This window comes from Condylura cristata, unplaced genomic scaffold (assembly GCF_000260355.1).
Source record: "Condylura cristata isolate star-nosed mole 26May11 unplaced genomic scaffold, ConCri1.0 scaffold00027, whole genome shotgun sequence".
Classification (NCBI taxonomy): domain Eukaryota; kingdom Metazoa; phylum Chordata; class Mammalia; order Eulipotyphla; family Talpidae; genus Condylura; species Condylura cristata.
In genome coordinates, this window is record NW_004567128.1 from 19,991,219 (window position 1) to 20,004,181 (window position 12,963).

General features: G+C 37.6%; 1 protein-coding gene across 1 annotated transcript in view; it reads left to right on the forward strand.

Annotated features, from left to right (window-relative positions):
* LANCL3 (LanC lantibiotic synthetase component C-like 3 (bacterial)) overlaps positions 1-11,872 on the forward strand; it is a 102,729-nt gene extending 90,857 nt beyond the window's left edge. The window contains exon 5 of the mRNA XM_004689940.2: positions 3,941-11,872. Coding sequence (XP_004689997.1) covers positions 3,941-4,100 — 160 coding nt within the window. The 3' untranslated portion in view covers positions 4,101-11,872. The remainder of the gene's footprint in view (positions 1-3,940) is intronic.
* Positions 11,873-12,963: the final 1,091 nt, after the last annotated feature.

Genomic DNA, 12,963 nt, shown 5'->3' on the forward strand with positions numbered 1-12,963 from the left:
ATATATCTGGGAACCTGAACTCCATTTCTATTTCATTTAGTTTTTTATTAGAGGCCATTGGAATTTTTTTTAAACAGGCACACATATTACCTGCAAATAACTATAATTTTGTTACTTCCTTTCTCATTTGTATATTCTTTCTTTGTTTGTATGTTTCCTATTGCATGATTCATTATCTTCAAAACAATGCTCAATGGTAAGAAAGAGAGTAAACATCCTTGACTTTATTCTGACTTTATTAGAAATACTTCTGTGGTTCACCATGAACTTTTACTTTACTTTTATGATAAACATCATATATGATTATGAATCACCTCTGTTCATGGTACTCCAGTGGCTTGTTATGTGACTCAGAGTAAAAGCGAGGGTCCATCTCATGAATGAAAAGTCCACCATGATCTTTATCTTTCTGATGTCATTCCCTACTCTTCTTCTGGTCCTTTCCACCACAGTGGCTTCTTTCTAATTCTGTTAAGATGCCAGGTACAGCAATCTAACTGAAGGCCTTTGGAGTTTTGTTTCCCTCTACCTATGGTACTCATGTCCTACATATCTCCCAGCTCTCATTCCCCAAATCTTAATTCAAAAGTCATTTTCACAGAAAGGGCCTCCCAAGCCACAGTGTCTAGTGATAATCATCAAGACTAAAAAACATAAAATATCCTTTATCATAATAGTAGCATGTATGCACTGAAGGAAAAATACTAACATAAGTTCTCAATTTGCAGCTCCCTTATTTAGGAATTCTGTTTACATATTTTGATTCATGGCATCCTAATAGTAGACGGACTATAATTTAAATAATGTAATGAAGTAAAATAGTGCATGATAGGAAAGATTGGAAGGCGAGAGAGCAAAATTAACTGGTTTTATTTTTTGAAGTATGGTGGGAAATTTTTCTCTGTTTTACAAATATCTGGTTGTAATATTTTTAAGTAAAAATTATATTTACAATTTATTAAATGCTTGAGTCAGGGAGGAAGAAGTCTCTTTGACCTTCTAGATTCTTTTGACTGGTCTAAGGATGAAGTTGCCATAAGACAGATTAATAGGAGAAAATCAGATTTAATGACATCCAAATATGAACCCTACAAATCTATGAGGCTCCCTGATGGGTAGTTGGGGTTTCTATGCCATCCTGAACTAGGGAAAAAAGGATAGCAGTCTAGGGTTTCACAGGAGAGGAAGACATTTACAAGAAAGTGAGAAGAGCAAATACTTGCTAAACAAATGTCTGTATTGCCTTTTGGAGACAAAGGGACACAGAGAGGAATTTGGGACTTGAGAGAACTTCCCCCCAAGTCTACTAAGTCAACTAGTCTAATGAGCCTACTTCATTGTCTTTGGAGTTATCTCTGGTCCTAGCTGTTTTCCTGCTACAAGGATCTAAAGAATCTAAATTATTTTAGGCATTTAAAGGGGAGAGATAAAGAAAATCTGGATTATTCTATTTCTTAAAAATAATCAGCCCTGGGCCCTTCCTGGTGGTGCAGCAAGTTAAAGCACAGCACTGAGAAGCTAAAGCCACTTCAGCATGAGTTTGATCCCCACCCCGGAGGTGACCCAAATGGTTCAGCAGACTTCTCCTGACCTGCCCGCTGCTCCCCTCAGCAGTGTACTTCCTCAGTTGGCCTGTTCTGTTCCCCACTCTGTCTCTGGTGAATCCTCTCCCTGCCCCTGCACCTCTGGCCTGTATCCCAGTTCTGTATACATAAACAAATAAATCTTTATAAAAAATAATCAGCCCCAAATAATCCTCATACGAAGTATTCATTTTGGGTGTAACAAATTTTGCTCCCCCATACTTGTTATATACTCAAGTCTGACATATGGTATCTTTAATCTTTACACATAGTCTTATGCAATTCTGCAGCTTCACTATTTTAAAGTGAGTTTGAGAAATTTAAAATGCTATAGAGAAATTTCATATAACTTGAAATTATCAGTTTGGGTATCTTTTAGCAACTCCAAAGCCCTTCCTCTTTCTACATCAGGATTTCTTAAGGTCGTTTTTGTAAATTTACCTGAGAAAAATAAGTATCTCCATCCTTTCATACTGACTGTAAGTAATAAGCCACAGGAGAATTAACTGGAGCTCTGACACTGTCACCAATAGAAGCCATAGATATTTTTATTTCTATTGCAGATATTATGAAATGTATTTTACTTTCATCCATCACTACTTACATATGTTAGTACTTCCTAGGTTTTGTTATTTAATGTGTTAATAAAGAATACATATATAATTATATCACAAATTTGGTTTCAAAATGTTTATGAATTCTCCTTTAATATCATTAATTTGGGGGGGAGAGACTATGTATATTATTTTATATGTTTGGAAACATTTTTCCTGAGGAATCTAGACTACCAAGTGATCCATAGTGCTAAAAAGGTTAAGAGTCCTTGAGCTCTTCTTATGTAGTGCTGTGGATGATGGGAATAGCTTCATTTGTATAACTTATATAGCCTCATTGTATAACTGCAAAATTTTAATCAACTCTTAAGATGCATCATTATTCTATTATCTAAAAATTTTTAATTCCTTTTAAAAACTATTGCACATTCAGAAAAACAGTTGATAGAGAACTTGTACCAAAAAGAATGGCAATATGTTTCCTGCTGATTCATTTAAGCCGCTGTCAGTAGTTCCAAGAGCCTTAAAAAAGATCAAATAAGTAATTACTTTTCATAGGACCCCCTAAGTAGAAGCAATAATCTAAATTTATGAGGGAGGTCTCAGTTCTCAAACCTTACCAACCTGTGTGTTCTAGCCTCTGAATTGCTGGGTTTTTTTGTTATTGATGGGAAGCAGTCGAGCAAGTCAGTGGGGAGATGACATGGATGACAGCACTATAAAAGCTGCAGACTGCTGAAAATGTTACTCGTTATAAATAATTTGAATAAGATTTGTGGCAAATACAGGAAAAAGAGAAATTTGAGGCTGATGATTTATTTTTAAGGTGGATGTCCTACAAATAATCTATCTTGTAGCTCAGTTTGCTATTTGATGTCATGATTATAAAATGTTGCTTGCCTTTTCCCATTCATCTTACTCCTTTGTTTGCCCAAAGCACAGATAGTATAAAATCCTGCCCATTTATTTTCACTGTCTCTTCTCGCTGTCACCTATAAGTGAAACCAAACTCAGGAATAATATACCTGCAGAAACATAGCAGCTTTATTCTCTTAAAGGAACAGTCACATATCAGCTGACTTCTATTCATGATAAATATATGAGAATTTATATCTTTTTCACTTTTTAATTATTGATAAAAGAGGGAATGAAATCCTTTGAAAATGCCAAGCTGCTTTGCTATGCAAAAATAAGTGAATTTGCTTGCCAACATAATTTGTTGTAAAACATACATAATTATATAACAGATTCTTTTTGTAACAGAGGGAAAGAAGCTTTCTTAAAATATCACAGCATTCTGGAAAGAAACTGATGTTAAAATTTGAGCTTAGCAGAGAGGGCAAGAAACCACTCAAAATCAAGAATAGGGTGTTAAAACTGAAATCCAGCTAGCAAATTCGTAGATCTGATTGCCTTGATTAAATGATCCATGAATCAGGCAGCATTCCATCTAGCAAGCAGAGGAGAGAACTAAAGGACTATACAAAGGGAAAGGTAATACAAGGAGGTGATAAGTGAAAAAATATATATATTTTTCAGGCTTAGGTGATCTACCTACGGGGAATGGAAAAAAAGGAAATGTGGTACTTTCTCATCTTATCTTGGGGAAGGTAAAAAATTACCTTACTGTTGCAGATCAATAAAAATTCCACACTGAACAGCTAAGAGTGTATTTCCCCGGGAGACGGAAACCCCAGTTTGAGTGGGTTTTCAGTCTTGTTGGTTTTCACATAACTGATGCCAGTTTGGGCCGGCCATGAAAACCCTCATCTTAAAACTGTTTGTATTTTCTCCTTTTCTTAGGTTTGCTGAATTTCTATTTACTGAGGAATTCAAGGCTGGTTCTCGCGTCCTGGAAAGTATATACAGCTTGTACGAAGGCTTCTCCGGGACAGTGTGCTTTCTGATAGATCTACTGCATCCCAATCAGGCTGAGTTCCCTCTCTTCAGTGTCTTTGTTTAGAAGGCTCCGTCTCCCACTGTGACCCTGCAGAAGGTCCCTGAGATTTCCTGAGCCTACCTGAGGCAATTGCCACATAAGCCACAATCAATGGTATCACAGCCATGAGCCTTAACATTGCCGCCCAAAGGAAGGAAGGGAACAGGCAGGTGAAGGCAACATGATACCAGACCTGAGGGAGAACAGTTGAGGCCCTCATAAACAATGACACCACAACTCTTCTTAAATTCATAGAGATTTAATAGTTCAGGAAGTCAGTGTGAATCAGTGTGCAGAGGAAGAAGGGAAAGAAAACATCTATTTTCCAGTGTGGCATATAAAACAAAGCTGAAATGTGGACAGTGGCAGTAAAATGCCTCTGTAGTTGGAGAGGGAATTTGACTGTTGGTACCCTCTACTCCTAAATTCAGATATAAAGCTGATCAAAAAAATAAGTAATTTTCCAGCTGAAAACTGCGAGGAGGGATGAGGTGTCAGGTCACTAAAGGACAAAAAAAGGAAATTCTTGGTTGTCCTATGCCTTTACTTATTGAAATGCACGATTTTTACAGAATGGAAACATTTGCAGGTGAATCTCTATTTTTTATCATTACCTTGGGCACTTTAAAAAATCATATCATAACTTAGTTTAAACCCTGAGATTCAAAGTTTCCTTAGGCCTTAGAGCATCTCTTTTTCCTGGTTCCTTTTTCTTCAGTAAAGCTTAATTAGATAGTAAAAGTCATAGGCTAGCAAATACTGTAGCAAGTTTTGCTGTCAAGTGTTATACTCAAATTGAAATGTGAGTTGTGTATTGTCTGTTGTTAGTCATTTCTAAAATGCTTATGTAATCCCTATGATGCTATTAGCTGAACTGTAAAATAGACTTCGAGTAAAATCTCACTCATCTCAAGGATCAGGGTAACTGCTGCAGAGGTGTGTTGTTGCTGCCTTTGGTTGAATACCGTGTCCCCTGGGACAGACAGACGCAATCTGTGAAAGAGCCAGTGATTGTTGCTCGATGTTATACTATTAGATTTAGATATGAGTGAATGCCATGACTGAGCACCTTACCTGCTAACACACAGGCTCCATAGGCACTGTTTACAAGACCCACTGAGTCAAGTTGTGTTAAATTCAGCCCTTCTATGTAAACACATAAAAGTTGTAAAACTACTTCAAGTAAGTAGTGGTTTGCAAAATACTGTAGGAGTATCTGTCATTTAAACATGCAAACATGAGTTTATCCCTTTCCTAGAATTTGATCATTGGCTTTTTCATCTATTAAGGTGAAGAGGACATTGTGTATTGTATAAGATTTAACACTTATTTAAATAGTATTTAAAATTAGCATATATATGTGATAGATGTAGAATATATTCTATCATACAGAGAACATATATACATATATTCTATTTCTATTCCCATGTAAACCCAAGCACTTATTTAATTCATTAAGCCTAACTTCTTGATTCATAGATAAACTTTGGGAGGAGTTGGGAGCAACTATTTGTGTGTTTGTGTGTGTTTATTTTTCTAGAAAGAGGATCTCTAACATCCAACAGCTTCTCAAAAAAGAATATGTGGTTGAAAAATAAGTAAGAAGCACCTTAGTAATTTTATGACACTTTATGTTTCTACCCATCATAACCTAGGACAAGATGGCTTTAAACGCATATACCTTTTTAGCTCATCTTTATATCCTCAGATATAAATATGTAAAATTGGTTTCAGTTGTTTATCTTTGCAAATACTCAATTTGGGGCAATACCACGTGAAGAGTAGCTCTTAGATGACTCCCAAAGTTAGGTTGCAGATGTATTTTCATTTATTGTCAAGGATGTCTCACAGTCTTAAAGCAAAATGCCTTTACAAAATATTCTCCTTTGGAAATGAGAGTGTTACCTGCCTTTCATCATCTGTGTTTAAATTCATTTTATTTGATCCCTGTGGACAGTCAAGGGGTTTTTAGGGAACACATGCTTTTTTCAGGATCCATCAACCACCTAAGGTGTTTTAAATAATTGATCCAAAGTCTCACAGCTAGGGGGGCACAGAATGAGGATTGAGACCCCGGGCTTTCACTTTTCAAGTATATATCCAGTATTCTAGACTAGCATCTGATTACAGCAGTGGATGAAATATCCCTGGAACTTGCCTTCTGTTTGTTCAACTATTCATCCTTGAGCTCTAAAACATAGAGTACTACCTATTCAATGTATCACTTTGACCTGAGAACTCCAAAACAGCTGAACTCCCGCCTGCTCACCTTCCTTGGGTCAGTAGAGTGACCATGACATTGTTGTGTGAACATTGTGACAACAACTCTTTTGTGTGCCTAGTGCAAGCAAAGCCTGCGTTTGAGCATGTCTTTATGCTTTGACACTTGACTAAATTAGAAAGCAGGATCCGCATCTTTCGCACTTGAACTGCTGAAAGTTTTCATATTCCTGAAAGAGTGGAGTTAAAAGTTTGGGAAGGTGATTTTCTACTCTATTTTCCTAAGAAGGGGGAGGGGGTGGGAAAAGACCCTTACGTGTTGCTGTAGGAAAAGTGTGACATGTCACTTCTTTTTTAATTAACTAACAAGCTTGTTATTTTCCATGCAGTGACATTCTTTTCTGAATAAAGCTTGAGTATGTTGCCTATTGAAGGCTATGGGCCATTTTCACACTCCAGCTTAACTTTAATATAATTTATTCTATGTGGCATGAACTACTATAATCCCTGGAGATAACAGTAGAAATATTTTAATTTACATGGAATTAATCTCTTAATAATGGGGAAATCACTTTATACTTTGAGAACAGGAAAGTTTGGAAAAATAATACAAGTCTGTGTTTGTTTCATGAACACAATTGCATAACTTCTCTTCCATACATACTCCAAAATATTATCTATCTTTATTTTACCCAATCCCATTTGGGTCATTAGTTTTTATTTTTTTGTTCCATTTCTAACCTGATAACCAAGGGCAGGGTTTGATTGCATATTTTACCTTGTGATTCTTCAGGTTATTGACTACACTATCAATAGGGTACTGTTCATTTTCTGATAATTCAAGGAACAGAGTCATTTTCGTTTTCTATGCTATATTGGAATTCTTCCATGGCAATTTACAGCCTTAATTTTCTTGGACACACTAAGATTTTAATCAAGATGGTATTCAAATTGTTTCAGTTTCTGTAGAGAACAGACCTCAATAATTTCACTGCAACAGATGTTAAGTTTGTGATTTATATGCATGTTAAGGAAGCACATGACTAAAGGAGAAAAAAAAAACAGTAATGCAAAGAGCTCTGTGTTGAAAATCTCAAAGTCGTGTTCTGCCATTTCCATGGACTACTATAATTACCATCATCCACCTAACAAGACTGTCAATAATAAACCAGGTATATGAGAATATTGCAGGCCCTTTATATACTTAAAAGAGAAGCTATAGTTTAAAGGCCTACTACGTGTACAGAAAGCCGTGTTCAGTTATGACTTCAAACAAGCATTTCAACCAAATGAAATCTCTATCCGTGGATTCTAGAACCAGTCCTGACTGTAGCATTTGTGCCTTGTAAGAGCTCACATTTCTCTGGGGCTTAGTGCATAGGATTAGTGCTTTTGCTTTAATGCAAATATTTACTTTGCTTGCTGGAAACAAAGGTTGACAGTGTTAGTAATGTAACAAAAAGAGCTGGTGGTCCAGGTTTGCTTAGCAAAAAGGATCTGGGTCACATATAGAAATATACTTTCAATTGTGTATAAGGCCTTTGGGGACCTGGGTTATTTATTGAACATTGTCCCAAATTAATAGCCTCCCATTCCCCAAGGCTATGTGTTCCTAGCATACACTTGGCAAGGAAAGCAAATGATAACACAGGCAAAGGGGTGTGCTGCCGCTCAGCATTTCAGCCGGAACTGAGAATGTACACTGCATGCTCTAAGGATCAGCCCTGTCCTACTCATGGGTTTTATTGCTCCCCAGGGCTTCTAATCTCAAACCCCTCTGATTCAGCAACTCCCTGTCTTCCTCTCCCTTTTAAATAATACATTCGGATATGTCTTTTCCTTTACCTGCTTAATCATGTGGCTTTCTCTCTTCTGGGAGGGCAGGTTTTCTCTTTGTTTCTTCCATCCATGTCAGTTGGTAGCTAAGAGCTCAGGTTCAATAAGGCTGGACTCCCCCTCTGGACAGAAGGGCTGACCTCAGGGTCAGCAGCAGAAGGAATTAGGCCCATTTCAAAGTGAGGTCATAGCTTTCTCTGAGTGTGACTGTGCATGAATATACACATCCTGCTTTTTCTCCATAAGGAAATCTGGTCTTTTGATAAGTGCTGTTGTGAAAAAAAAAAAAAAAAAAAGGATGCTACATTAAGTATATGGGCCTCCAGCATTATAAATCTGAAAGTTGGGGTGTCCTGTTTCCCCTTATTTCTTTAATTGAAAGTGCTAATGAACTAAGCCTTGATGGATAGTGCCTTTAGGATTTTGAAATGTTTTCTTTTCCTATATTTTCTTAAAGTATTGAACCTTGTCATCCTTTAGACTCCTCCCCAAACTGCACAGTCCCTTACCTGCAGGATGTTTTGTATCATCTTTTGCCTTTGTGTCTCAGTTTTTCACCTCTCTGAATGGAATTTGAAAAATTACTTCACATGAAAACCAAATCACCCCTTTTTTTATTCTTTGGTGAGGGGTGTCAGTGGTGAATATATGTAGTATGGTTAATTAACCCATCTATACAAAATATTTGACCTTGTTTTACATTGACTCTTCAAAATCTAGTGTGCATTTTATATTACTGCACATTTCAAGTCAGATTAGCCACCTTTGAAGTGCCCAAGAACCAGACGTGAGTTGGCTGCTGTATGGACAGAAAAGGCTAGCATCCCTTCTGTTTATACAGTATTAATAAGGTCTTCTTAAAGCATATATTGTTTTGTGTCATTGCAAGCGTTGCCTGTGTGAAAAGTGCATTCTCTGACAAAATAGGGTAAGGAAAGTTCTAGTCTTGTATCCCCGCATGGAGAATTACATGGTGCATGAGCATGCCACAGACACAGAAAACTCTCCTGAGTAAAGCCACCTGTTAGAGGTTGTTGAGTTCTGTGTCTTTAAGGTTTAGCCTCCTGACTATCACTGTTACCTAGCTACCACTGTAAAAACACAGTCAGGCACAGTACATTTATGGTATGCTTATATGTTTTTCTCTATATAGAGTGGTAACACCCTCTTCTCCTACCTCCCCTCCAGTCCCATAAAGATACCAGCACAATAATTATGTCCTAGAGTATCCACCCTTACTAAATTATCTTGCCCTGACAAAGACCTAAAGTCATTCTTTACTATACGTTTGGGGCAAGAATTCTGGAAATTGCCACAAGTGTCTCTGCAAAAAATAAGTTATGTGTCTTCTCCTCCCCCTCTCTTTGGAACCTATCTTTGAATATTCTTTGTCTTGAAAATCACCTGAGAGCCAAGCTCTATCTTCTTGTTCTGGAACCATCAACTAAACTGAAACCAGCAGATGGCTTTAATGTCTTGGATATGAATGCTAGCCTTCAGAAAGTACCCAAGAACAACACATCTTCCTCTCATTCTTTGTGAAATTATGAGCACTCTCAAAAGTGAGAGGAGAAACATCTGAATGCATATATGTGTAAATGCAGAATAGTTTCCTAAGTAGAATAACATTGCTTCTGCAGATGCTTTATTTTGGTCTTTTGTGTGTGGTGTTATTTCATGTTTTAAGGTTCATTGTTCTTGTAACTGTTCTTGTGTAAAGTAGCTGTGAAGTAGTGATCCCTTTAGAGGAGATATAGCCTATACAGTTGTCAATCTTTAGCAAATGATCTTTTGTCTTTGTTTTAATGGCACTTCTGATAACTTCCCCCTCCTCCAGGGTTTGTTTTATGATCTGTGATAAAGTAGCACTTACCAATAAAATACCTTCTGTCGCTGAATTTAGTCCAAGTGGATGTATTCAAATAAGGTTGATTTAAATGAACATTTTGTAAGACTTTATTATTTCAGTATTAGAGATGTCTTTGAGGACTGTAGCAGCCCTTTGCCCTTGAACATGCAAAGGATACCATTAGTTTTTATATAGACTCTCCAGGAGAGTAGGAATGGAACATTCTAAGTGCAAAAGTTTGCCTTTATAATATCTCTGGAAAAGAAGGGCTGCCCATTCCCCACAAAGGTAACAGCTTCCCCAACTTTTAACATCTTGGGGAGATCTACTTGGGAGGTCTGAATTTTAATCTCATGACTTAATGGCGCTAAAATTTTTTAATGGATTTTGTAGAATCCCATTAATAGAGGAAACTTTGCAAAGCCATATGTTGGGGAATTGTCAAGCACCACGTGTTAGTGTTAGATTGTGCATTTCCCACGTAAATAGAATTTACTTCACAAAAAAATGTTTTTGCACAATTGACAATACTTACAGAAATATGATTGTATCATTGGAGAAAAAAGCTCCCCTTCTTACAAGTACATTTCACAAGCAGTAAACTAGTACAATTCCTTAATTATTTTGGGAGATGTAAAAAAAACAAAATATGTCATAGACTGTAACTGCTCATTCCTAATTAGGTCTAGGAATAAATATAGTATTACTTAAAGTATTATTGAATTTTGAAGAACTGCTCAATATAATAGTGATTTTAATAAAATTGTACTCTTTGCAACATATTTGTCTCAGCAAAAATGTAAAGTAAAAAACATAAAACTATAAAAAAAATGCCAGATAACAGGTTAGTTATCATTCCTTTAAAATTATACTAATTCTTATTAGAATTAAATATAACACCAGTTATCTGATATATGTAAGTAAATTTTTGAACATCTTGCACAAGAAATGAGAGCCTTGTTCAAAAATGCCTTTTTGCCAAAAACAGGTTCTATGACCTCTTATTCATTCTTACATTTCTTTTGGAATTACTTTGAGGCACTTTAAAGACATGTCTGTGGCATTTAGTTCTAAATTAGGAGCAGAACATTCTGTCAGATATTTAGCTATATCACAGTGTTGGAGTACTGTATTTTATAACAAAACAAAACAAATTCTCATGTATTCTGGTATGTTACATATTATGCCAAAAACCACTTTCTGTAATGTTTAGGAAAATAATGGGTATTTCAGTTATAGCAAGAAAGTAGAATGCGGTACATGAGTGACAGTAACTTGATCTTTAGTAAAATCCATGTAGGTATTTGACAGGGAAACTAGCAATCATGAACTTGAATGTACTCATCATTCTCAAGAACAAATCAACAAATGATAATATAAAGAAATGGTTGCTGGGCAAGGTGTGCAGCCCCGTTGGATCAGATTTGAATGCTCCTCAGATGTTAGCTTTTGTTATTGGTTGTCCCTGGAGGGGTAGTGCTACAGTGGCCTTCTTTCTCATGCTAGGGAAGGGGTGTTTGCTCACAGCCACTGCAAGATCAAATGAAACCACATTAGCAGCAGGATTGAGTCAGAAGCTTAAAAATGCACCTTACTGTTTATAAAACTAATGTTTCAATGTTCTAAGCACTGTGATCTTTCCAAATGTGTTTTCCGTGTTAGTTTTGTACTGTAGAAAATAATTTGTCATATAGTGTTTAAAGTGATATTATGTTATGGCTTGTTACCCACCCCCACATTTCTGTACAGTCTACTTACTCATATAAAACCTGTGATAATCCTTTGCCTTAAAACCTAATGCTAAGTATTGATTGTGTTCTAAGTAATAATTCTAAGCTACTTTTTCCTTTACAATTTAAGATTATGTCAAATAAACTACTACACAGATACTCTGGAGTGTTGTTGCCTATTCTGTATTTGTAACTGTGTGTGTCTTGATCCAGGACAGGGTGGCCTGCTGAGTTCTATAAATAGACATTAGTAATCCTTTTAGAGAATGGGCCTGGTCCCTCTCAGCTGTTGACTGAATCCTCATCTTAACCCTTATAAATAGATTTCCCCATGCCACACAAGAATGAAGGGAAAAGGCTTCATCTCTCCCTCTGCAATTTTAGCCTTGATTCTTACTGAATCTTCACATTCTATTTGTGTTGATGTTTTCCTAAATAGAAAAAAACGCCAGAGATGCCGAAGATGGTGGAATCATCTAGTTTATGTCATTGTTAAAGCAAAGGCCCTGGGTTTTAAAGAGTTAGTGACTGTCCAAACTCCAAGAAACAGAGATGGGCAGAGCCCGTCCTGATGCCCACAAGGTTTGTCAGAAGTTCAGTAAGGAAAAGGGAATTGTGTTAGTGCTGGCGCAGGCACAAGACAGCATGTGCTGGACTAGAAAACCTTTTCCTTATTAGGCCCTGGCCTTTGCTCTGACTGGGTTAGTCACAGTTATAGAGAAAAAAAAAATTAGGTAGTTTTTCTGAGAAAGGCGTTGGCTTTTAAAGGTTATCTCTGATGGTCTTTCACCACTGGAGGCAATGCTTTGGACCACTGTATTTGGAAGCCTAAGGGGCATGCTTAGTTGGCCCAGAGAAAGGTACTTCCTGGGTGCATGACAAACTTGTCATTTCAAAAGCATCTCTTTGGTCGGGGTGTTTTTAAATGACCGGAAACGCTGGTCCTTGGAGAATGAGAAGTTTCCTAGGCCTACTAGGCTGAAAGGCGTCCCGCCCTAATTCTAAGCACCATTGGCTGTAGCTTTTCAAAGGGACGCGACCCGTTTTCCACGCGTGCGTGGGCCAACGGGCTCTAGGACCCAGAGGCGGCGCGCGGGACGAGCCCCGACCGCAGTATCCTCCTGGATCGCGGCGCGGGCGGTCGCGGGAAGAGGGTTCGCGGCCCGCGGGTTCGCGGCCCGCCTGGGGACGGTCGCCTTTGAGACGCCGCGGACCTTCTGGCGCGCGGGCTGCGCACGGTGCGCGTGGGCGT